At 35.9% G+C, this 27,535-nt stretch overlaps 1 protein-coding gene across 3 annotated transcripts; it reads left to right on the top strand.

Annotated features, from left to right (window-relative positions):
• The first annotated feature begins 4,444 nt into the window (after window positions 1-4,444).
• Window positions 4,445-27,261, top strand: LOC149547046 (alpha-galactosidase-like). 3 transcript variants are annotated; one of them, XM_089791483.1, is made up of 16 exons: window positions 4,445-4,716; window positions 4,797-4,855; window positions 4,959-5,015; window positions 5,289-5,323; window positions 6,541-6,644; window positions 19,544-19,640; window positions 19,741-19,799; window positions 19,897-19,962; window positions 20,097-20,180; window positions 20,406-20,470; window positions 20,802-20,884; window positions 21,124-21,214; window positions 21,382-21,431; window positions 21,631-21,771; window positions 21,861-21,892; window positions 26,851-27,261. In XM_089791483.1, exons 1-16 carry the CDS (start codon window positions 4,610-4,612, stop codon window positions 26,969-26,971), a joined length of 1,251 nt encoding a protein of 416 aa, XP_089647609.1. In that variant the 5' UTR covers window positions 4,445-4,609; the 3' UTR covers window positions 26,972-27,261. The 3 variants fall into 3 exon arrangements, with proteins under 3 accessions (XP_089647609.1, XP_089647607.1, XP_089647608.1); XM_089791481.1 differs by lacking the exons at window positions 6,541-6,644; window positions 19,544-19,640 and having other exon boundaries at window positions 4,450-4,716; window positions 26,851-27,180; XM_089791482.1 differs by lacking the exons at window positions 6,541-6,644; window positions 19,544-19,640; window positions 21,861-21,892; window positions 26,851-27,261 and having other exon boundaries at window positions 4,451-4,716; window positions 21,631-21,833.
• The last annotated feature ends 274 nt before the right edge of the window (window positions 27,262-27,535 follow it).

Genomic DNA, 27,535 nt, shown 5'->3' with positions numbered 1-27,535 from the left:
AAAGAGATCCAGCTTGGCCATGAGGTGATGCATGTTTTCTTCTGTAAGTTCAAAAAGGATTGAGGTATCATCTGCAAACTACACATTAAAGATTTCATCCCTATTATGTAGGAGAAGTCTAGAAACTCTAGGTGAGATGGACTCATCTCTCAGGAGGTAGTGCAAGGCTTCAGTGGCAATAACAAAGAGGGCAAGGACAAGGCGGTAGCCTTTTCTGATGGATCTAGAAAGCTCAAAACATTCTAATCTATTGCCATTCACCTCAAGAGAGGCATTAGCATCCTTCAACAGAACTCCCACCATCTCAACATAGAAATCCAGATAACCTAAGGCTCTCAACATCATAAGAACAAATTTCCATTCCACTCTGTCATATGCTTTCTTATAGTCTAGCAAAAGCATTCCAATATCCTATCCAAAATATCTTGCCCATTCCATAGCCTCCCAACAAGTTAGGAGATTTTCCAAAATATACCTCCCCTTTACAAAGTATGTTTGAGTCTGACTAATTGCTTTGGGAAGAATAGGAGCAACTTTGGCTGCTAAAATCTTTGCCAGAATCTTATAGGTAGCATTCAGAAGGGTAATTGGTCTCCAATTCTTGACCAGGGTTTTATTACCACTTTTGAAAATAAGCTTGATAAGGCCAGAATTGATAGATGTGCCCAATGTTCCTACCATCACAGAATAGTTGTAGAGTTCAAGAAGAATGGGCCAATCCATACAATGTTAGCTTTGAAGAATTCCACAGAGATACCATCTAGTCCAAGGGCTATTTTCCATAGAGGAAATAGTATTTAAGATTTCTGTCAGGGAAATAAGGCGGTTAAGAATGGAGGCATCTGAGGCCGAGACCTTCTTGGGTATGATGGAATCAATCTTACTCCTTGTTATCTCAGACATCATTCCCTTATCCTCGGAAGAGAACAAATTCTTGTAAAATTGATAGAAGGTCATAAGTATATCCTTTGTATCTGTGAAAATAGAATCTTCCTCACAAATGCAATCAGTTTTATCCTTGGCCTCTTTCAAGTGCAACACATTGAAAAAGAACTTAGAACCCTTATCCCCTAAGGACAACCAGTTGGCTATGGATCGAATCCTAGCCTCCTAAATTTTTTTTGGACTGGAGCTTTCTCAACTCTATGTTTGGTTTTAGCAAAAGAATCAACAAGTATGGGGTAATTAGGATGCATCTGGGAGGTAGCTTCCTTAGTCTGTAAAGAGTTTACCAAGGAAAGTTCCAGAGCCCTACTATCTTTGGCTTTCTTTTTACCAATTGAATAAATTCTACCAAGAGTGAACAAATTAGACCTAGCTGTCAATCAAGTTGTCATGTTTGCAAATAGAATAGTTATACCAATGGATGATCTTAAAGGCAGCTAGGAGATCTTGATTATGAAGCAGAGAAGTATTGAGAGCACACGCATGAGTCTTTCTTTTTATTAGTTGCTAGGAGCCAAGCTTAAAAGTGCTAATCACAATTGGGTGATGGTCAGAAAGGGATAAAGGAAGAACTTGCACCGGGTTGTTGTCCACAGGTTTAAGGCAACTGAAAAAATTCTTATTGAAGTAGAATTTGTCCAGCCGAGAATAATTTTTTTATCCCCTTTCTAGTAGTTAGATCAAGTGAACCAAATACCATGGGATTGATGCTTCAAATCGACAAGAGGATCAATGAGGTTGAGTTTATTAGCCATCTTGGACCAATAAAGATGTTCATTGCCTTTCCATTCAAACCTGAGACCTCTCATCTTGTCTTGAGCCCTTTCAACCATGTTAAAGTCCCTTGCCAGAATCTAGGGGATGTTAGGTAATTCAGCTAACCATTGCCATAAAACAATTCATTCCAGAAATTCATTAGGGGCATAGACTGAGCAAATGCCAAACTCAAAATTTTCATCCTTGAAGGTGACCTAGGATGCTTTATTACAAGGGGAAGAGCCCCAATTGATGATCTTCTTTTTCCAACTAGTGCCAACCAAGATAGAGGAGCCTCCCTTACCTTTAGGATGCTTAGTAGAGAGGGTAACAACATCTTTCCAAATGGATCTCAAAGCAATGTCCAGAGTGAATCTTATAGACTTAACTTCTTGGAGGAGTAGGATGTCTAGATGTTTTTGTTCCATCCTAGGAATCTCTTAACTATATATTTCCTGTCTGACGATTCAAGACCTCTCACATTCTAGGAAGCAACTTTTAGCTTATTCATCATAGACAATTATTTATTAGTGTTCATAGGGGACTGGAACCCCTTAAAACAATCTGGCATTTTAGTCCTGGCTTTTTTGAAAGGCTTAGTATTACCACTAGAATGCCAAGGTCTCCCTCTTTTCCTTTTAAGAATCTCAACACCATCCTGGCGATTCTTACTATCTGGGTTATCTTTTTCTGTATCGAATACAAATTTCTCTAACTCTGCAGAATATCCTTCATGAGGACTACACTCCATTGCAACTAGTGGATTACTAGAAGGTTGTCCATCCTCAGGAACATAATTCCCCTTGTGCTTACTCAAATCAGGAATGTCATGATTATCATCCTTAGTTTCAAAAGCCTCCTCATTCACAGTGAGATTAGGAATATTGGACTTTGCCGAAATAACCACAAGAGAGAAGTCACGAAGCCTTTCCTCCATGTTTAAACGATCCATGCTATCAACCTTGGGGGGGCTTTGGCTAAGAATTTAGGGAGACTTGATTCTGAATCAACACAAGGTGAGGGGGAGGGAGGAGGAGCAGTCTACTCATAATCCCCGGTCGTAGCAGAGTATAGTTCCATAATCATCAAGGGCTTATCATGTATTGTCCTCTTAGCTTTATCTTTCAGAGGCATAAGGGCCAACTGTTGGGCATTAAGGGGTTTATTCTTTCTCCCAAACGATTTAGATTCCAGACCAAAATCCAAAGATAAAACATTAGGAAGAGATTTAAGTTCTTTCAAAGCATCATGATTAATGAGAGGATGAGGTTCCTCTAAAGTTTGGTTAAATTGGTTCTTAAGAGAGTCCAAGCATGCAACAAGCTCCTCAGATTTTGTCAACCATTTAGAGGCTTGAGGACCAATGGAGATTTGAGCATATTCTCTCCTGGAAGATGTAATCACAAATTTAATCTTAGGGGGTGGGTTGGAGGGAGAGGGGCTCAAAGAGATAGTTGCTTTTCTCCCTACCAACAAGGGATAATTTTTCCTTTTATGACCTTCCTGTCTGTACAGGTAGTAGGCATTCAAACCTCCCATGTAAATGATAGGGAAATTGATAGGAATGAATCCATCTTCTAGGGTGATTTTTTCAGGGGCATCCATACCAGGGAGGATGGAAATAAGGACTCTGATATCAACATTAAGGATGAGAGTGTTGGAGTGGTCAATTTTGAGGACCTTCCTAATGGGTTCCCATAATTGGGGGATGAAGTTCCAAACATACGGTGGGAGATTACTAATTGTGACCCATCTAGGGCTGGCTAGGGCAATAACTTCTTCATTGATAGACTCAAGATACCAGGGTAAAGCCCTAAATTCAGAGTTTTTGACCTTCCAGAATTGTTTATCAACAGTAGCTTTTGAGCATTAGGGTTACAAAAAATAACAATAAATAGCCCTTTCTAGATCATGCGGCAGAAAGAAAAATGATGCCCTAGCTTATTACTCCAAACTCTATGAAACCAATCATTAAGGTAGTTCCTTGTCGGTAGATTCAACAGATTCATAGTAGTGAAAAAATTACATGTGTTCTTCAATCTAGTCTTTTCTTTATCTAACTCAAACATCATCTGGGAATTAGGATTGACAACAAGATAGGGGGAAGATGGTTCCCTACCTCAATCTCCTGAGACGACGAGGAAAATGGTTGTGGACGGTTGTTCCCTGATAAATTGGGCATTAGCTGAGATGTTGAAGCTTCCTTATAGTGCTTGTTTAAAGGTGGGTCGAGCATTTCCAACTTCTTGGGCTCTTGGGGATTACCTATGTTCTCCATCCTTTGTCTTGTAACGTGAATGTTCGAGATCTTGGTAATGGTGAGAGCAGTCTTGATTATAACCAGTGATTTTATTGCCTTCTTCAATAAATGCAGCAAGTACCAAGCGGCAAAGGATATTAATTTTCCCAACCCCAGGCGAAGCCGAAGCCATTAAGGCTTGTACAGGAGGAGTAATGAGGGGTCTACAGAGGCTTAGTTGCAGAGCCCTCTCCGCATGCCAACACCTTGTTTTTCTTTAATATAATAATTTTACTTAAAAATTGTTTATTTTTCACATTTATTTTGACCATATGTAAAAGTCTATGTTTTTATGTAAAATACATAAGATATATTTGTCACCATTCATTATAAATGGACCTTACCCGAAAGCAGGGAAAATGTTTAATAACATATGCTCTATGCTGGCAAATCTGATATGTCCCACTTACCCTAAATCTTATGTTTCACGCAAAACAAAAAATACCCCACGCTAATCATTTAACTGGGTAATGTTAAAATATATTAATCATGAAAGGTGAAGGCAGAACCATAAAATTTCGCTACGATGTGGTTTTCAGTAGTTAACGCAGAGTCTATTATGACAGATTTGACAAATGTTTTGCCATCCTCTTATCGCGTTAGTAAGCTATGGTATCTGGAATATATGCAGCATTTTTTGTATTGGGTTGCGTGGTAAGAAATCTTGCAGTAGCGGCTCATTATAATGTTGATCTCGCAAGAACACCTCCCATGGGGTAAGATCTGTTCTTTATATATCACTAGTTTGAGAAAGTTTTATGTTTTAAAGGCATTGCAAATCTGTCTTTAATTGCAGATGGAACAGTTGGAACCATTTTGGCTGCAATGTGAACGAAACTATCATTAAGGACACAGGTCTGTATATGAAATCTTAACTTCATTTTTTTTGTTCTCTCTTACCTGTTTAGTTGTTTTGCTTTATGTTGGTGATATCTGAAACGCCATTTAATCTGTGCAGCTGATGCATTCATATCAACTGGTCTCTCCAAACTTGGATATAAATATATCAATATAGGTGGCTCTCATTTTACCCACATTTAGTTTTATTTAGGGTTTTTTACAGTTACATGATCAAGATCAGATATTTTATAAGCTATTTTGTTAAATGAACTTTATTTTGTTGTTTATTTATATAGATTTGGGCTAATGCAGTTAAAAGGTTTGCTAAAAAAATATTTTTATGGTTGAATATCAAGTGTGGTTAGAGAGGAGTTCATGTCCTAAAAACTGTACATGAGGTATTATAGCATTGACTAACAGATTTGGATTTTTTTTCTGTGATTAACAGATGATTGCTGGGCTGAATTTGAAAGAGATAAATCTGTTAGTCCTAAAACCCCTGTCCTGTTCTAATTTTTATCTCTTTTAAAAAAAAGAAAGTGTTTAGTGCACCCGTTTCAATTCCTTGTTTACTTAAAGACTAAGTTGAATTTCATGCATCTGTTACACCATTAGATCCATTTAATTTTTTGTTATTCTTTTATTTCTGGCCGGATTTGAAAGAGAGATTTTTTTAAGTCCCAAACCCCCTGTTCTGTTCTAAATTTGGAATCTTGAAAAAAGGGAATCCATGCGCAGTACGAGAGATTTCTAGTGCACCCCTTTTAATTTACATGTTCTCTGTTATGTCATGAGTTTCATTTAATTTTTTGGTGCTCCTGTATTTCTTTCTCTTGGTGAATCTTGGTTGACATTGTGGGTTTCCTTTAAGGGTCTACTGGGTATTACTGGTGTGAATAAGGTTGGCCCCATGTTTGACTATTTGAACATAAACTTGCTCTTACTAGTTTTCTCCATTCGCAAAAGGTTAAGGAAAATCTTAGGGCGGAGCTTGTGGATACAGATCTAAGCTTGGGTTCTGATATAGTTACACTTAACCCCTAACAAGAAACAGAGTGGTGGGCATAAATTTGGAAATGCAATTTATTTGACTACAAAGCATAGTGAACAGGTCAAACCTATCAAACCTTTGACTGATTGTTATTGCTTGATAAGAATTTGGAGAAAATTAACCATATTTTGCACTACAGGATGACCAAAAATTGTGGAAAATGAAACTATATTACAGGTTCATCAGAATTAATGACATGTAAAATCTAATCAGATTTCCATGATCCATTTGATTTCTCTTAATATGTTCTGGATTCGATTGTGTGTTTATTTTTACTATCAGTGTTTCAGATCACACTCTGTGAACTCTCTCACATCCTGATAATGGATCACACAGAGTCATCCAAAACATTGATGCTAAAAATAAACACAATCAAATCCAGAATCTATTAAAGAAATGTACAATGAAGTAAAATTCAAACAAAGAAATGTACAATGAAGTAAAATTCAAACAAATCCAATAATTTAGGTTCTGAATGAGAAATGACGATGTAGATTTGCTAGTGACCATTTGGCTTCTTACTTCTTAGTGTTTGGTAGGTCTGGATCAGTAACCTGTTGAGTCTGTGTAGCTCTTGCATATTTAATGCTGAAAATATCTAAAACATTTTATTACAGCAAGAATCAAACACACTGAATACTGTTGACAGGGAAGAATTGTTCCACAAGCTTCAACATTTCCATCAGGTATCCGTGCCCTTGCAGACTATGTACACAAGAAGGGCCTTAAGTTAGGAATATATTCAGATGCAGGGTAAGATCCTGTCATTGTTCCTTTTCTTGAATGCTGAAATATTTTACTATTATTTTGTATGCATCCCGTAGCTTGTTGTGACCAATAGTCACATCATCGCCCAAGCTTGGGGCCCCCTTTTGTCTCTTGGTCTTGTCCTTTTGGCTTTAGTTCTTGGTAGTATTGGGCTAAATTTTTTAAAGTTCACTCTTTCAAATGAGAATTGTTAAAATTGGCCAGATGTAAAAAGTGTTGTCCATATGGCTCTGAGAATGGAAATTATTTGCTTGTTTGAGAATTGAATGTCTTGACTTACTATTTTTAGAAATTCTATTATTAGTAAGTCTATTTTTAGTAAATTTCATTGCCTCTCAGATTGGCCTTATTTTGACTTTGGGACAACTTACTATTTTTAGAAAGTCTAGTTTTAGTAAGTCTATTTTTAGTAAATTTCATTGCCTCTCAGATTGGCCTTATTTTGACTTTGGGACAACTTACTATTTTTAGAAAGTCTATTTTTAGTGAGTCTATTTTTAGTAAATTTCACTACCTCTCAGATTGGCCCTATTTTGACTTTGGGAAAACTTACTATTTTTAGAATGTCTATTTATGGCAGGTCTATTTCTGCAACAAGTGAGCTATGGTTGATAAAGGGCCAAAAGGGTACATGTGTCTATATCCAAAAGAATGAGCAAGCATGACAGTCAATCAAGAAAAAAAAAATGCTCAAGTCTAGAATCACCCATGAAATATCCAAAAGTAGAAAGGCATGAAGATAATAGAAAAAATGGTTGTTGCGGACCTATATAAAGGCCTCATTTTCTCATTTGTAGGGGGAGATTTTTATGAGATTGTTGCTATGAGTTACTGAGATAATAAAGTTTTCATTGGAGTTTGGTGAATACTTGACGTGTCTTAGTGCTTGCTTGTTCTCCTAAAATTTCTTCAAGTAGATTAAGTTTAGCATAGTCAATGTGTGGTGATTACAATGGAGAATATGATGGTGTATTGATAAATTCCTTTGGTTCATACTTTTGACGTTTTAGTGATTCTAATTCGTTGTGTAAAGTTAGCCTGAACCTCTTTCATGCATATGCTCAACTTCTATCATTTGTATACATTGTTCTTTATGATGGTGTATGCGGTGATATGAAAATCTTTGGCATAACCCTTGAAGATTGCACTAGTTCATGCTTAGTTGTAGTATAACTTGGCGAAGCTGAATTCAGTAAATTGAGGAATTTGTCCACTAGAATACTATTTGTTGTTATCACTGCCCTTAGGATTAGAATAGAATTCCTGAACCCCATTCTATTTAATTTCTGCATATTTTGTGAAAATTCCAAAAAGTACTTCATTGCAAAACCTTAAGATAGCTCCCACATCCAGTATGGCTTGAAATGAATATGAATAAACACGTAAGGCCCCTTGTGATCATCAACAAATCACATCAACCACCGATCTTATCCACAGTCAAGACCTGGCATTAAAAGAACCTTGAAGTCATTGTATGATCTTCCAGCAATCTTAGCATACACAAGACTTTATTCAAGAGAGGATAAGATATTTCGGTATTTTGTTCTACTGTTTGGTGAGTCATAAAACACACATCAACAGAAACTGGCGCTAGAAGGAGGGCCTTAATTAAAAGATTTCATAGCAGTTTCACATACTGGAGAACATTAATTCATCCTCGCCCAAGGTACATCGAAGATCCTTGAGATTCACACCGAGAGCGCACGAATTACAAAAGTTGATTTTTGATCCAAAGCCTAGGCGAGGAAATAAAGAAGCATCTACGAGTCAGAATTCACCAAGTATAGCTGATCTCACAAGGATATTCCAAACTCCACCACCTCAACATCAAGCACAAGGATCAATCCAAGGAGGAGTTCCACCAGGAGCTATACAAATTCAACAGTTATTTGTGCAAATACCTGTTTCACTTGCAATTGTCCAACAACAAGTTCCAGCAATGGCCCAGCAATGGCGTCCGCAGAATGCATCACCTCTTGCAACATTTGCTGCATACAATAATATGCCAAAGAATCTTGAACACTTTTGTTCTAAATTCTTTGTGAATGATGTGAATCGCACTGCTGATGAACACATTAAAATTTTTGAGGATGTCCTCCAGAATAGAAACGTGCAAGATGAGGATGTTGCATGTAGACTATTCCCTTATTCATTAGGTGAGGAAGCATTTTACTGGTATATCAACCTACCTTCAAATTCAATACAGACTTGACAACAATTGAAGGATGCATTCCTCAGGAAGTTTAGATTGCCTATCACCCTTGCAAAATTGTATAGACAATTTATCGAGATAAGGAGACAAGAACGTGAATCAATTGGTGCTTTCAATAACCGATTTCAAAGGGCTTATTCGAGATTGCGTGATCCATATCGCATAGGAGATGATGCAGCACGACCTATCTACTATGCAGCCCTAGACTGTTTCACATCTATGTTTGTTCAAAAAACTCATCCGGCTCCTGCAAGTTTGATCCAAGCATATGCTGAAGCAGAGAAAGATAGTTTACAATCACCAGCAACTACGAATGGAGCACCTTGCTATTTTGGAAATGCAAATGCATTGAATCAAGGAGTTTTGAATTATGCTCCGACTATCAATCCAGTTCCTGCCCCTCCGAGCCAGTTGGTGTTGCACCCCGGAGCACCTATGTCGCAGGCAATGCCCACACAACCAATTTATCTCTAGAACACGACAAATTCTACAAGGACCCAAGAGGAAAAAGATGAGATGAGAGATCTGATTGAACAAGTGAAAAAGTTGTCCACTGAGGTCACTTACCTTAGAAATCAAAATAATCAGTTGCAAAATGCACAAAGAAATTATCAGTCATATCAAGGTAGCAACCGAGGTTATCAAGGGAATACCCCTCCACATCATGATAGTGATCAAGGACACAACCAAGGATTCAATGAAGGCAATCAAGGATATCGTAATAATAACCAAGGTCATCAAAGAAGATCATGGAACACTAATCCAAATAATGGAGGCGTACCATCACCATTGGATAATCTTCCATCTGAGAATCGCCTAGCTGATAAAGTTTTCTTAGCAGAAGCTGCACTATCTGGATGGTGTAGATTACATGAGACTAGTCAACATTCTGAATTACAGTGTCACGAATTTCAAAGAGCAGCGGATATTTTCAAGGGAGAAATGAGGAACACTACCACATCTGAGAATCCTCCTCCTACGGGAAATGAGATAGTACCCTCACCAAGATATGACCAAGCATTGGTTTTTGATGATTTTGAGTTTCCTCCTCCTGATTCTCAAGATTACATGCCAATACAAGCTAATCAGAAATTCCCACCAGGTTCAGCAAATGGTCCTATAGAGATGCCCGTTATCAAGTCCCATCAGAAAATCAACCTCCACCAGTATCCCCGAATGAATCACTACATAAGGATGGATTTTTATTCCCTCCTCTATATAATAGTGTCTTGGTGGAAGGGACAAGTGAAGTGCAAGCTTATCAACAAACATCTGGTAATACTCCAATAAAGACATATCAGAGGAATTATAGGAACCATGAGCCATTAACATCATCAGTTCCTCCAAATAACTTTTCAACTCCCCCGCATCCAAATGCTAACAATAATCCTGAGCCTCTCAGAGACTCCCCTGAATATTGACAACTCACAAGCTCTCAAGGAGATAGAGGCCAATCTCCCATGGCAAATTCTTCACAAGGTGATAAAGGAAAGAATAATCTTCAATCCTCTGCTCAACAAGGAGAACAAAGGAAATGTGAAAATCCAGGACAAACACAGAAAGGAAGTCCTTCTAGAGAGGAATTGAAAAGGTTGAGTTCTTATGTACTAGAGGAATTCAGGAAAATTAAAGTGAATCTTCCACTATATGAATTGATGAAGATTTCAAAAGTTAGAGATACATTATTGAAAAGCTTCAATGACGCCCCCACAAAGATTGTTTCTCAAAATGTATCACATCCTCCAAGAGGGGTATCCAATGTCCAACAATACAATTTTGCGCAAAACACCAAATACAATTTTGCGCAAAACACCAATGTTGCAGATGATGTATCACCATATGCATCTAAGCTTGCTCAGAATCCTTCAAGTTTCATTGGAATGGTGCAAAACTCTCAGGATGATCAAAAGGTTACATCAAATGGACAAGTATCTTCAAAGGATCCATCACTAGAAATGATCAAAGATAATTCTCCTATAGTGGAAAGTTCCATGACAACTCAAAATGGGAGAAATTCTATACATAACAATGAGACATTTGATTCAAAAGGGCAGAAGCCAGTGGTTTTTTATCAAGGGAAGGAGGAACCTGCACCTTTCCTAGTATCTGTTAGAATTTTCGGAAAAATGTTACATAATTGTTTAATTGACTCTGGTGCATCAAGTAATGTAATGCCATTGGACATATGTAGAAAGTTGGGATTGATTCCACTTCAGATTGACAAGAAAGTCACACAATTGGATAAAACTAAAGTCCCAGTCATGGGAGAGTTGAATAATATTCACATGCAATTGGCCTCTGATCCACGTGTTCAAAGTTGTATTGACATATCTGTTGTGGATATTCCTGAAGGGTATGACATGCTTCTTAGTAGAGATTGGGCAAGGAAATTGAATGGTTATATTGCAACGGACTTTTCACACATGTGGCTCCCATGGAAGGGAATTCCCAATCAGATAAGGATAGAGAGCACTCCAAGGCTCCGGTTGTTGATCACTGAGTATGGTGAACACAATGAGATCTTGTTTATGGAAACCACTTTGGGATCATATATTCCCAAAACTGGAGAGGTTTTAATGTTGCAAGGTTACAATCAAGGGGGATGTCCTGATGTGACTCCAATTTTCGCTAAGGTGCCAGTTATGGATAATTCAGAACCATCACTGAATGAAGGAATGTTTGAGAATTTTAGGAATTTTGTCCTAAAAAGCATTAAGTAGGAAGTTGAACTAGGAAAAGATGTATCCATTCAAAATCTGTTGTTACCCAACTGGTGTAGAATACATGATGCTTTTCATTCTGAGATATCATGCACCATGTGCAAAGAAGCAATTGCACAAGTTTCTAAAATGGTTCCACAAGCATGGATAGCAGAAAATGTGGTCAGAATGAACTCATCCTGTATGAAAATTTTAGACCCACAACAAGAAAGAATTCGAGAAGGTAAAATAGGACAAGAAGAACATCAAAAAGAATCCAAGGATTCAAAGGTAAGATCACCCATGGAATATGAAAATGATCAAGTATGGACTCTATCCTTTGATGGATCCAAATCAAAGAAAGGTAGTGGAGCTGGTGTTGAACTCATCAGCCCAACTGGAGAAACATATTTGGCAGCACATAGGTTGCAATTCCCTTGTACTAATAATGTGGCTGAGTATGAATCATTGGTCATTGGATTGCTCTTCGCTATCAAAAAGGGTGCCAAAATCCTACATGTACATGGAGATTCAGACATAGTCATTGGACAAGTACGCAAGAAATATACATGCCATGATAAAAGATTGGGTCGGTATCGCAATAGAGTTTGGGACCTAATCGAAAGCTTTGATGCTTTCAATATTAAAAGGATAAGTCGAACAAGCAATCCAGTAGCAAACTCTTTGGCTCAATCTGCAAGTTCATTAGAACCATTAGCCATGGATTGTGTGAAGAAATTTACAGTGGAGCTGACTTCAATACCATCAGTCCCTGACAACATCACAAATTTTCAAGTGTTTGAAGATGACAAGCATATTCTTGATTTTTTGACAAGCTCGAGGGTATTTGAAGCACAAGTCATAGATGAAGGAGAACAACAACAAGCTCAATTTGAAATCGATGAGATTATGAATTTAAGGACAAATACCATTCCAAAAGGAATGATTGAACTAGAAAGAATTTTTGATGCCGACAGACTAAGTTCCCTCAAGTACCAAAGTACTGAAGGAGGGGAATGTGAAAAGGTGAACTTGGGAACGAGAGAAAATGTCAAGAATGTATTTATCAGGAAAGTTTGTACCCCCATAGAAAAGGAGGAAATATTGAAGCTTATGAAGGAGTTCCCTGATGTGATTGCTTGGGGATATGAAGATCTGAAGACATATGATACGTCTCTCATTACACATACTATTCTGTTAAAGCCAAATAGTAAACCATTTAGACAAAGGCAGAGACCAATGAATCCATTGTTAGAACCACTAATACATCAAGAAGTGAAGAAGTTATTGTCAGCAAGGATTATATTCCCAGTTCGACACTCAACGTGGGTCGCCAACCTTGTACCTGTTAGAAAGAAGAATGGAGAGATAAGGTTGTGTGTGGATTTTAGAAATCTCAATAAAGCTTCAGAGAAGGATAATTATCCAGTGTCGTCATTAGATGAAGTGATACAAGTGGTTAACGGTTCTCAAATGATGTCATTTTTAGATGGTTATTCTGGATATAACCAAGTGATGGTAGAAGAAGAAGATAGACTAAAGACGACATTCACAACTAAATGGGGTACATTTGCTTATAGAAGAATGCCTTTCGGTTTGATCAATGCAGGAGCTACTTTTCAAAGGGCCATGGATTATGCTTTCAGGGACTTGGTAAAGAAGTGCATCATCATATACATGGATGATCTCACAGTATTCTCTCGACATAGGGAAGATCACATCAATGATTTGAGGAGAATCTTCCAAAGATGTAGAAGATATGGGATTTCCTTGAATCCAAAGAAATGCATGTTTGCTGTCACTGAAGGGAAATTGTTAGGACATGTAATATCAGAATGAGGAATCTCAATTGATCCTGAGCGCATTGAGGCAATATCAAAGATAGGATTGCCAGCTAGTCAGAAAGAATTAAAGTCATTCTTTGGGAAAATTAACTTTGTAAGGAAGTTCATAACTGGATTTGCAGAGATAGTAAGGCCATTAAATGACATGCTAAAGAAAGGAGCAAGGATAGATTGGACCCCTATAGCAAAAAAGGCATTCGAAGAAATCAAGCAAGCGATTGTGGATGCTCCTGTTTTGTTGAGTCCTGACTATACCAAGCCTTTTTATATATATTCTTTTGCCTCAGAACATACTTGCGCAACTATCCTCACCCAAAAGGCAGATGATCAGGATGAACATCCTATTGCATTCATGAGTTCACCCATGAAAGATGCAGAATTGAGATATCCAAATGTTGAAAATCACGCTTATGCTTTGGTGAAAGCAATAAAGAAATTCCGACATTACATCCTAAGAAGCAAGGTTTATGCAATAGTTCCTGATGCAACAGTAAAGACTTTGCTAATGCAGAATGAATTGGGAGAAAGAAGAGGAAAGTGGATGGCAATTATTCAAGAATATGACATGGAGATACAACCAATGAAGTTGGTACGAGGACAAGCTCTAGCTCAAACCTTGTCTACAACTGGTCCGGGATTAGTACAACAAGTATATGTGTTAGAAGAAGTATCCCCATATGAATGGTATGATGATATTGTTCATTATTTGCTAAACCATAAGTCTCCATCACACTTGAACTCTGTTCAAAAGCGTTCATTGAGAATGAAGAGTCAAAATTTTATGCTTCAAGGATCTGTGCTATATAGAAAGAATCATGATGGGGTTCATTTGAGATGTGTCGGAAAAGAAGAGGCTAGACACATCATTGAGCATTTTCATAGTAAATATGGAACTAGTCACGGAAGTGGTCTGGCTATGGCTCATCAAATATCAAGAGCAGGGTATTATTGGCCAACCTTGTTTAAAGACACTTATGAACACGTGAAGACTTGTCACACATGTCAGATAGTTGCGACACGTGAAAGAAATCCTGCTATGCCATTACAACCTGTTATTGAAGTAAAACCGTTCGCAAAATGGGGGTTAGATTTCATCAGTCCCATCAATCCACCATCATCAGGACACCACTAGTATATCCTGACTGCTACAAACTATTGCACCAGATGGACCGAGGCTCAATCACTAAAAAATTGTACAACGGAGGTTGTTATCAAATTTCTTGAAGAAAATATCATTACCAGGTTTGGATGTCCCCATACATTTGTATGTGATAATGGGCCCGCATTTAGATCGTTGAACTTCTCAAACTAGGCTTTTGACTATGGGATCACACTAAACTTTTCATCAAACCGCTATCCGCAAGGGAATGGATTGGCAAAATCAACAAACAAAAATCTATTGAGTGCAATGAAGAAGTTATTAGACAATAACCCTAGAGATTGGCATACACAACTGAGATTCGCACTTTGGGCGGATAGGATCAGAATAAAGAGTTCTTTGGGGACATCTCCACATCATTTGGTCTATGGACAAGATCCAGTTTTTCCTATCCAATTAAGAATTCCAACACTACGATTCATGCAAGATTTTATGGAAGGAGAAGATAGAGTGCAGACACGTTTGACCCAATTATTGCACTTGGAAGAGAAGAGGGACGAAGCATTGGAAAAGTTTGCTAAAAATCAAGGAGTTGTTAAGAGATGGTTTGACAAAATGGCAAAGGTTAAAGAATTTCAAATTTCAGATCTGGTACTTCGCTGGGATAAGGCACATGAAAAGAAAGGTGGACATGACAAGTTTGATAATCTGTGGAAAGGTCCTTATCAAATTTCTAAAATTTTGGGAGATAATGCATTCAAGCTTAAGACTCTAACAGGAAAGGAAGTTCAGTTGCCCGTCAATGGGAAATTCCTTAAGCATTATTTCTGCCCTTAGGTTTTCTTTGGGAAACCTAACATGTACATAGTTAGTTTAGGTTTTCCTTTGTGGCGTGTTTTTGTTTTTGATTTTTCTTTTTTTTAGTTAGGCGGGGTTTTGGTTTGTCTCCCCTCTCCTGGTTAGGAGTTTTGGCTTTGCGTAGTTTAGGTTTCTTTCCCTTATTTGTTTTGTTTTATTTTTCCCTAGGTTGTCTTCCTTGGGTGGTTCGATTTTCTCTCTTCTTTTGGTTTGGCTTCGGTTCTGGCTTTTGCTAGGTGGCTCATAGTTGTGAGAATTTTTTTTTTTTGCAAGTGGAGTTATGTGATGATTTGGTTACTTCATCTGAAGATTTCACTAAGTTTGTTTATTTCATTTCTTGGATAATTGTTATGAAGAGCATTAGAATCATGGCTATCCTTCATATATTTTCAGTGGGTTAGAAAACATACTTGACTCGGAAGGTTAATCATACATTGTGTCTTGACGCATGAACTCTGAGGTTGCCACATATTTCACACTCTTAACTATTGCTCTAAGTCCATTCATGTGTCTTTGGAAAGGTCATGACTTGTGAAAATTTTTAAAATCTTGCTTCAGCGCCACTATAACTCCTAAACCCATGGTAAGCTTCATTGCTTACAAGCCAAGTGAAATACCAATTCAAAAGGGAAAAAAAAAAAAAAAATGAAATAATAAGATTGGCTTTGGGGGTATGCGGAAATCTCCATAGGTGTTCAAAAGAATAATTCACCGGAAGTGGAGCAATCTCCGTTGGTTTTACAGTGACAACTCCGTCGGGGCTATGGACGCCTGACTGGCAGTGGGGCAATGTCTAGGATGCTTTTGAAGTCAAGAGGAATCAATAACTTGTCATGATTAATCCTAGGATTTCTGAATGGTCTTGTCGAGCTGGAATTAATACATTTGCACACACTTAGGTTGTCACAGAGTAAATGTGTTTTGATCCAATATATGATTATTCTCCCTTTTTGAGCTTGTTTTCTCTCTTATTGGTAACGTAAGATTGAGAAACCAGAGATTCTGAGTTCAGATTAAGTTTTATCCTTGAAATTTTTGTAACATTTCACCCGTGAAGTCACCAGATGTTGTGACCAATAGTCACATCATTGCCGAAGCCTGGGGCCCCCTTTTGTCTCTTGGTCTTGTCCTTTTGGCTTTAGTTCTTGGTAGTATTGGGCTAAATCTTCTAAAGTTCGCTCTTTCAAATGAGAATTGGTAAAATTGGCCAGATGTGAAAAGTGTTGTCCTTGAGAATTGAATGTCTTGACTTACTATTTTTAGAAATTCTATTATTAGTAAGTCTATTTTTAGTAAATTTCATTGCCTCTCAGATTGGCCTTATTTTGACTTTGGGACAACTTACTATTTTTAGAAAGTCTATTTTTAGTAAGTCTATTTTTAGTAAATTTCATTGCCTCTCAGATTGGCCTTATTTTGACTTTGGGACAACTTACTATTTTTAGAAAGTCTATTTTTAGTGAGTCTATTTTTAGTAAATTTCACTACCTCTCAGATTGGCCTTATTTTGACTTTGGGACAACTTACTATTTTTAGAATGTCTATTTATGGCAAGTCTATTTCTGCAACAAGTGAGCTATGGTTGATAAAGAGCCAAAAGGGTACATGTGTCTATATCCAAAAGAATGAGCAAGCATGACAGTCAATCAAGAAAAAAAAAATGCTCAAGTCTGGAATCACCCATGAAATATCCAAAAGTAGAAAGGCATGAAGATAATAGAAAAAATGGTTGTTGCGGAATTCTTCCATCACGGACAAAATCCATGATCTCTCAAAAAATCCAGCCTTGGAGAAAAATGGTTGTTGTGGAATTCTTCCATCATGGACAAAATCCATGATCTCTCAAAAAATCCAGCCTTGGAGAAAAATGGTTGTTGCGGAATTCTTCCATCATGGACATAATCCATGACCACTCAAAATTTCCACGAGCAAGAGAATTAGAAATCATGGAAGCAAATATGGCTAAGTGTTGGAGATTTGTCCTTCATAGAAGCAAAAAACAGCGAAGTGGTAGAAATTTCTCCTTCATGGAAGAAAAAATGCTAGTGTTGGAAGTTTCTCCTTCATGGAAGAAAAATTGGCTAAGTGTTGGAAACTTTCTCCTTCATGGAAGAAAAAATGGCTAAGTATTGGAAACTTTCTCCTTCATGGAAGAAAAACTGGCTAAGTGTTGGCAATTCCTCCTTAATGGAAGAAAAAATGCTAGTGTTGGAAGTTTCTCCTTCATGGAAGAAAAATTGGCTAAGTGTTGGAAACTTTCTCCTTCATGGAAGAAAAAATGGCTAAGTGTTGGAAACTTTCTCCTTCATGGAAGAAAAAATGGCTAAGTGTTGGAAACTTTCTCCTTCATGGAAGGAAAATTGGCTAAGTGTTGAAGATTTCTCCTTCATGGAAGAATAAATGGCTAAGTGTTGGAAATTTTCTCCTTCATGGAAAAATGAAAAAGGATTAAGTGCTAGAAATTTCTCCTCCAGATCTTGAATTTCACCCTCTTCAAGTGTGTACCCAAGACTGGATAAATGATTGATGATGATAAAAAAAAAGGGGGGAATTCTTCAAAATGTAAGAAAAGGCATAATAGTGAATTGAAAGCATTTGAAGAAAAAGGAGGAGAAAGCTCTAGTTCTAGAAATTCAAGAAAGACGCTCAAATCCAAAATTCTAGTACCAAGATCAAAGTACTAAGTGATCCGGTCCCAGACATTCAAGGTTCAAAGATCAAAGTTCAAATCCAAAAATTCAAGAACATGGCTAAGGAAATGTTTGAAAGCTTTACCAGGGAATCCAGTCGATTGAAAAAGGTTGTTGATAACATCAAGCAAGGAATATCAAATGCAGTTGCATCCTTGTTATCACAAAGATTAAGGGAAGAGGAAATGACAACTAATAATCTGAAAGTCAAGTTAGAGGAATTCTTTCAGCTAAACATATATGGAAGAGATGATTTTGAGAACTTCTCCATCTTCTCAAATACAATGCAAACTACTAAGGACTTACTACCAGATTGGGATGAAAGCTTGGGAAAAGCAGAAAGAGCAATTGCAGTTCTAGAATTCAAGCAAGAATCTGCACCAAGCATCAGTATAGAGGAGTTCTAGATTTTGATCTTTCAGGCAAAGAAATCAAGGATAGATGCGTTAAATGTGGAGTGGGTGTGCATAGGGATCATTTATTACACCCCACTCTTTCTTAAATTAGCATGCATGATGGGCATTTATTACCCACTACAGTAGTGGATTCCTTATGGCATTAATGTAGATTCTTTTCCATTGCCCTAACCCAAATTAGGGCTGATGTGGCATGATCTCGGCCATCGGTTATTGTGATCATCCGGGCCACCCGTTGTAATCGAGGACCTATATAAAGGCCTCATTTTCTCATTTGTAGGGGGAGATTTTTATGAGATTGTTGCTATGAGTTACTGAGATAATAAAGTTTTCATTGGAGTTTGGTGAATACTTGACGTGTCTTAGTGCTTGCTTGTTCTCCTAAAATTTCTTCAAGTAGATTAAGTTTAGCATAGTCAATGTGTGGTGATTACAATGGAGAATATGATGGTGTATTGATGAATTCCTTTGGTTCATACTTTTGATGTTTTAGTGATTCTAATTCGTTGTGTAAAGTTAGCCTGAACCTCTTTCATGCATATGCTCAACTTCTATCATTTGTATACATTGTTCTTTATGATGGTGTATGCGGTGATATGAAAATCTTTGGCATAACCCTTGAAGATTGCACTGGTTCATGCTTAGTTGTAGTATAACTTGGTGAAGCTGAATTCAGTAAATTGAGGAATTTGTCCACTAGAATACTATTTGTTGTTATCACTGCCCTTAGGATTAGAATAGAATTCCTGAACCCCATCCTATTTAATTTCTGCATATTTTGTGAAAATTCCAAAAAGTATTTCATTGCAAAACCTTAAGATAGCTCCCACATCCAGTATGGCTTGAAATGAATATGAATAAACACGTAAGGCCCCTTGTGATCATCAGCAAATCACATCAACCACTGATCTTATCCACAGTCAAGACCTGGCATTAAAAGAAATTTGAAGTCATTGTATGATCTTCTAGCAATCTTAGCATACACAAGACTTTATTCAAGAGAGGATAAGATATTTCAGTATTTTGCTTTACTGTTTGGTGAGTCATAAAACACACATCAACATAGCTTACATTTGTTTTGTTTACTCGGGCATTATACATGCCAAAAGCAGCCTGGTTCATTAGGATTTGAAGAAAATGATGCCAATACATTTGCAGAATGGGTATTTCCTTAACTGGAGATCATACTGTAGATTTGGAAGAAGAAATAAGTTATTCAGTGGAATGAAATTAGTGTCTTATTTATCTATCATTTGTTGACAGGGTATAGATTATCTTAAGTATGATAATTGTTTTGACGATGGTTCAAAACCTGAATCCAGGTGAGCTACCTCCTCTTCCTCTTGCTTGTGATATCATTATGTGCTGATTAAATTTAATGTAGATCCTCAATTTGTTTTAGCTTTATGTGATTTGCAGGTATCCAAGGATGAAGGATGCACTTCTTAGGACAGGCCACCCAATATTCTACTCTATATGTGAGTGGTATGCAAAGTTCACTGCTCTATGAAAGGCTCTATTGCTAAATATTCTTGGAGTTTTAAGTTTTCATAAACACTTAATACAGAGCTTTTGAAGTATATGCTGGTCTTTTACTCAACATTTTGGTAATTCTGCAGGGGTGTAGACAATCCTGCTACTTGGGCATCCAATTTAGGAAATAGTTGGAGAACAACAACAGATATAGAGAACAAGTGGGAAAAGTAATGTGTTGTGCCTTTAGAAATATGAATCAGTGCTGATAATAAATGACTTGTGTATTGAAGTCCAAAATTGGCTGGAATTTGGGTCATATTTTTAGTATGTCATTTATGGAATAGGTTGGGTGACCGTAGCAGGTTTGATCAGAATATTCATCCCATTCACTTCTGGACCTTTTCTTCACAATTTCAGTGTTAGGCACTCACTTTAACATTCATTTGGTTCAGTATAACATCACGGGCAGACCAAAACAACAACTGGGCTGATTATGCAGGACCTGGTGGATGGAATGGTAAGGACATTTCTTGCCATTAGTGTTTAAAAAGCTTAGGTTTCCAACTTATGTTGTTGTAATTTGCTACAGATATCAAGAATTTCGTTTAGGTTGGAATATAAGTTGCTATTTACCATGGTATTGTTCCCCTTAAGTTGTTGTTTATGTTTCCTGTTTGTAATTTTATTTATCATATCCACCAATGTTCTTTGTCATCAATACTATCATTTGATCATGTACTTGCAACATTTATAATGGGTCAAACTTCATTCAGCTGAAAACATGAGTAACAATTATTGGCATTCTATTCTGTTTCTCTTACTACCAAATTATATACCATACCCATCAGATCCAGATATGTTAGAGGTTGGAAATGGTAATATGACCAAAGAGGAGCACCCCTCACATTTCAGCATTTGGGCTCTTATGAAGGTAATCATCATGCTGTATCTTACAAAAACCAATTTTTTGTACTTGCCTTTGCCAGTTATTAGAAGCTATTCACTAAAGCAAAACATTCTTGGTTGCTTGCTTTTGTAAAGGATTTGAGGATTTTAACTTAGAGTCAGCCTTTTTGTGTCCAATATAAATTGCATCAAATTCCAATTTCTTGTGACAGGAAACAGCTATAAGATCCATTCATTTAAACTTCTTTTTGTTTCTTGTTTTAGGCACCACTCCTGATTGGTTGTGATGTCAGATCTTTGAATAATATGACCTTAAAGATTCTGAGCAACGAAGAGGTCATTGCAGTAAATCAAGGTCCGTCCACTACATTTCTGACAGAAAATATGCATCTTTAACAGAACAAAATGGACTTTATTACCATGATTGAGTTAATCACATTCTACAAACTTACATTGACATAGGTGAATCCTCCTTTCTGTAGGTATCTTAAATGTTAACCTGAACAATCTTCTTGCATACAGACACACTGGGAGTACAGGGGAGGAAAGTGAGCCAGAAAGCAAATCATGAGGTACATAAGTTCCCCCTTTTTTTCTTTCGATCGAGGTCCTCCACAAAATCATTTTAGCTACCTGATACGGGAGCACAAGCCTTATGGCTCAACCTCTTTGACTAAAAGCCAAGGACGAAGGGGTATTCATCCCGCCAAAGACTTGAGTCTTTCTTCTTCTTTAATTACATTCACTGTTTAATTTTGAATCCCATTACAGGTGTGGGCTGGTCCACTTGCCAACCGCCGTATATCTGTAATTTTATGGAACAGAAGCTTATCAAGAGCTGCCATTACAATCCATTGGAAAGACATTGGACTCCACCCCTCAATTACTGCCAAAGTTAGGAATTTATGGAGGGTAATGAACATTTGTTAAACTTCACCTACATATGTAATTTTTGCTTTATATTGATTTGCTGATGACTTTGTATGTTTTGGATTTTACAGCATAGAGACCTAGCAGCTCTTCATATAGGAAGTTGTAGTGCCTGCCCCTAAGTCGCATTTCAGTCTTCATTGCCAAACTCTTTTAGGCCAGTTTTATACTTGATGTTTAGTAGCATTACTTTCAGATTATTAGATGTTGTTTTACACTCAATTTATTATATGATGAGATGACTTGGTACTCTATATTTCATGCATGTATGATGATTATTCAATGTTTTCAATTATCAATGATGATTAGTTATATGGTTTATTATCACACGTGCTTTCTTATGGATACTTATCCCATACTGCATGTGTATGGTGTGCGTGTTTGTTTTCTTTATGTATGGTGTTCCTGATGTGGTTAAGGAAGGGAGTCGTAGTCACTTGCTAGTCGGGATCTACACGATGCACCACTTCTTGCCATTGTCTGTTTAGCTTAGAATATTGTGTCTGTACATGCGTGAATTTTATGCAGGTTGCAGGTACCGGGTATCGACTTCCCTGAATTGCCAGGATGAGCGTACCCTATCGCATTATCTCAATGGTAAGAGAGGGGAGATAAACTCTTAAGTCCAAATCCTAAACCCTTTAGCCAATTGTCCTAATTGATAATTAGAACAAGTATCTGAGTTAAGTACCCTCTGAATGCATCAAATGATGTTATTTCGTGATTATAACCCTTTTTGTTTGATTTAGTATGTGTTCTTCTATGATGGGTTTTCATATGTTGCTTTATGAGTCCTTGATGTATTTTCTATTAATTAAGTTTAATTAAAACGATTAATTAATGATTTAATTTAATAGAAAATTATTATGATATTTTAATATTTAATTATATTTAATTAATTGAGAAATTAATTAAATAAAAAGTATTAAATTTGGAAATAAAAGTTTTAAGTATAATTTTAGAATGTGATAATATTTATTTAATTTAATAATAATATATATTTAGAGTTCATTTTTAAATAAATGCTAAATATTATTATTAATTGAATTAATAAATATTTTATCAATTAAAGTTTCTTAAATAAATTAAAAGTGGAAAAGATATTAAATTATTAAAGGTTTCTAGATCGCATGATCTAAGCATGAGTTTAAATATAAAAGAAATTAATTAAAATGATTAATTAATGATTTAATTTAATAGAAGATTATTATGACATTTTAATATTTAATTATTATTTTTATTTAAATTGAGAAATTAATTAAATGAAAGGAATTAAATTTGGAGATAAAAGCTTTAAAGTCTAAATTTAGAACGTGATAATATTTAGTTAATTTAATAATAATATATTTAGAGTTCATTTTTAAATAAATGCTAAATATTATTATTATTTGAGTTAATAAATATTTTTATCAATTTAGTTCTAAAATAATTTAAAAAGTAAAAATATAATTATTTAATAAAAGATTCTAGTTCGCATGACTTATGCATAAGATTAAATAAAAGAAATTTATTAAAAGATAAAATAAGTGAAAATAATAATGTTACTTTAATTTCATAAAGTGCGCATGAGATTAAAAGTAATAAAGATTAAAAATAGAAGTCAAGTGGAATATTAAATAAAGTTATTTAATAATTCAACTTAATGTGCATGAAAGATGAATGCAAAATAAAATAAAAGATAATAAAGGTTAATATGGAGTTAACTGAGTTATGCAATGAGTCTTCTCGGGTGAACGCACAATTAGTGCCCCGATTTGAGGAGAATTTGCTTATCACAACTTTGGGGGTTCATTTTTGAGGGACACGAATTGGGACACGAATTGGGACACGAATGGGGAAAAGGAATTTGGGGAAGACAGAAATTTTGGGAGACAACTTTTGGAAGCGAATTTCAGAAGAGGAATTCTAGGAAAGATTTTTAGAGAAAAGTAATTGAAGAGAAGCAAATTCTCTCACAGTTTTTGGGGGTTTCATGTTAGCATCAGGACCAGGTAGGGTCTTGTGCTTTGATTGTTGATTAAATACGTAATTTCTCTTTCCTGTCTTCTTCGTGTTTGTGGATTGTACATTTGAATTCTTTGTGATGAAAGCTTCAATATTTCAATATTGTAAATCATTAAATGCTTGTCAATATATTCGGCATACGTAGAGATTAAAAGAGTGATCAGGAATCCTCGTTCGATAGATTAAAGAAATTTAGATTTGAACGGGGAAGGGTTGAATTTTAAATTTAAAAAAAAAATAAATAAATAAATTTAAAATTATAGATTGAAAATTTGAATAGTTAATATTGTTTTCTCTATTAGATTACATATGTGAATGTTTATAAAAAAAAATAAAAAATAAATTAAAAAAAATAAAAACATAAAAATATTTAAAAAAATAATAATAATAAATTTTTTTAATATTAATGGGAGGGGGCGGGAATACCCACACCCCCCCCGTACCGCTCCGGCAGCTCTGCCGTCCCTGCCGCAGAGTACTGCGACAGTGGCAGTACAGAGTACTGTCGGCGGCCGTAGTCCTCTGTGGCAGGCCGCAGGCGGCCTTTGTGTATAAGCCGGCGGGCTTAAAAAAAATACGCAATTTTTTTTATATATTCGATTTTTAATTAAATTAATGTTATTAAAAAGGTTTTTTATTAATATTTAAAACTTTTATTAATAAATTTTAATATGTTTTTTTTTAATTTAATAATGTTTTAATAATAATCTTTATTAATATTTAATAATTAAATATTAATGCATTTAATATAGTTTTTTTTATGTAAGTATTAATTTATTAATTAATTTTTGGATAAATATTAATAAATTAGTAATTAATGTAGATATTAAAATAAGTAATTAAGAACAGTGATTATTGATTAAATTAATTGAAATTAGTTTAATTAAATTTAATTAATAATGAAAATTGTTAATAGAACTGTAGATTTATATAGGATTGATTTTTAGTTAAATTGAAATTTCTTATTTAAAATAATAGGTCATCATTTCAATAATTAAATAAATAAGTTTCTTCTAATTATATTGATTAATTGACTTAGAATCAAAAGTAGAGTAATTGTACAATTTTATTCGTATATCTATATGGGTTATATTTACATGTTAATTATGAGACAAATGGGTTAACGAGTAGGTCAAACTGTGAACTTATTTTCGTGAAAACATACATTAAACTAGAAACAAAAATATTACACTTAACCTGATTACATACGTTCAAATCAATCTAGCAGTGAGAATATGAACTATATTGTTTTGTTATATTGTCTATGTTTTGAGGTTTTGGGGTTTGTTCTAGTATTGACCAGTTTAGGTTGTTACCAGAGGCTCGGTGATTGTGAATGTGATGTTATGATTTGTTCTCGATCTTTTCAAACCAACCAAGGTAATGTGATAGTATGCTCTATGATGGATGTATTTACTGTTTGTTATTGCTTTCCAATTTCCTTGTGTGAAGCTGAGGTGTATGTATTTGAGATACCTGACTTAACCATTTTCGAGTCTCGATCAGTTATATTGATAACCATTTTTGAGTCTCGATCAGTTATACTTGGATTGCTTTTCGGTCGCTTGAGAGGACTGAAGTGTTTGTTATGTTCTTGATGATGTCATGTTTTGACTTGACCATTTTGGAGTCTTCGATCAGTATTGTAATTTACTATTGGGATACTTTCTGGTTGCTCATTGGAGAACCATTGGATTTCGTGATTTATCATTGATGTCTTCAGTTGCTGATAGAGAATTGTTGTGATCATATGATTATTATTTGATGCTTATCAGTTGCTCATGAAGAACTGATGTAGTTTTGTGGCTTATCTTTTATGATGTCTTTTCAGTTGCTTGTATAGGACTGAGGTGGTTTTACTATGATTCTTTGATTTATGATTTCATGAGCCTAGGGTAGGTTATCTATGTGTAGAGTCGGGAAGTGGCTTGCAATGGGGATCGGGGCCCTAAGAGGCTGCCTGGAGTAACCCATTGTAAGTTGTTTTAATAAGTGAAAACATTTACACTAAATGAGGGAAAATGAACCTAATAAGATAATTGTATGTTCTCTCCCATGCCTTGAGTGCTAGTACAGACTAGGATGGGGTAGAGAGAACGCTTGGTTACGACCTTGCATTCCATAGTATGCCTCGTCAGTACGAGAGGATACTAATGGCCGCAGGGATCAGTAGGGACCCGAGATTCCTAAGGGATTGCTCGGGTAACTTCTACGTGACTTTTGCGATGACACTTTTCCGCTTGCATATTAGGTTTCCTACGTGTCTTGTGGTACCTCTGGGTCTAGATGTCTATCTATGTTGGAACCCTTGAGTTAGTATACTTTTAGGATTTCCCAGACTTAGAGAGTACTTGTGTTTTGTGTTTTGATACCTTGTTTGGGACTTGAGACTATCTCCTCAGCGTGGTGGGAGTGGACCATTTAGGTTCCACGCGGTCGGGTGGTAGTGCTTTTACTCTTACCATTGAGATCCATTCAGTGGTCACCGTGGCTGGAGATTTCGTGATTGGCTTTTATCTTCACTATGTTCTTGGATTATTATGAGGGATGGTTAGATTTTATGATAGATGTTTTATCATTATGGATGTATGGATGTATCATGTATAGTGTATAGTTTCATATATTTTTACTATACTTTGTATCAGGGATTTGAGGATGTTATATCTTTATCTTTACATATGTATATTCTTTTAAGCCTTTCATACCCTATGACTTGTACAGTGGATGATTGAGCATTTCGAATTAATTTGCCGAGAGGCATTCGGAACAAATGTATATTATGGACATGGGACTTTCTGATTATTCTTTCATATGTATGTGATAGTTGTTAGACTTAGAATTAATTAAATTTAAATGTGACTCAACGTCTTGGGATCCTTAGGAAATGTAACTTGCAATGTATGTTTGTCAATGATTACATGTTATTGCTTCCGCTACTATGTGTTTGATGTGTATGTTATACATTCTTACTTTAAAAAAAAAAAAAAAAAATGTTTAGCAAACTTAGTGAAACTTTAGGTTAATTCTTTTGGATCCCTTGGCGGGGCGTTACAGAAGCCTCACAGCATCAGTGAAGCCTCATGCATGCAAGATGTATATTTTGACAATTGTTGGTCACTATAATTCTCCATTTGACTGGATATATAATCTTATAGGAACAAGAGTAAACCATAAATAATAGTAGGCTCAGTGCTTCTCAAATAAGAGCTTTACCAATTTTTGCTAGTTTTAGATAGAGCACTTGAAGGTCCTAGCTAGAAATTTAGAAAGTTCTCTAATTATTCTTATTTTAGCAAATGTATTTGAGCACAAGCATGTTTTATGTTAGTAACAATGAATATAGAAATATATAATGTAAGAACTGTCACATTGACAGGGAAATGCAAATGTGTTCACAAGTGTATGTGTTCTTCAACATATAATAATATTTATGAAAAGTTGAGAGACATTCCCATTCTATAGAACAAATACTTGAATGTGGCTGCCTATTTGATATAAGCAATTGGGTCTCTTTCACACAATAATTATTTGCACCCCTTACTTTTTTACCACGTTACCAATTTTGATATTTTACCCATTCTTGCCATTCCATCTAGGCCACCAAAACTCATGCAAGATCCCAACATTACCAGCATGCAATTTGGCAATGTTCCTCTTATTGTTCCTTGATCCACATTTCCTTGTTTAGGGCGTCTAATTTAACTTTGAGACCATAACCTCTTGTGCTGGTGTAGGAGCATCT

This window comes from Cupressus sempervirens, chromosome 7 (assembly GCF_028749045.1).
Source record: "Cupressus sempervirens isolate cs-2001-9-10 chromosome 7, ASM2874904v1, whole genome shotgun sequence".
In the NCBI taxonomy this organism is placed as follows: domain Eukaryota; kingdom Viridiplantae; phylum Streptophyta; class Pinopsida; order Cupressales; family Cupressaceae; genus Cupressus; species Cupressus sempervirens.
This window is presented reverse-complemented; position numbering and strand designations above follow the sequence as displayed.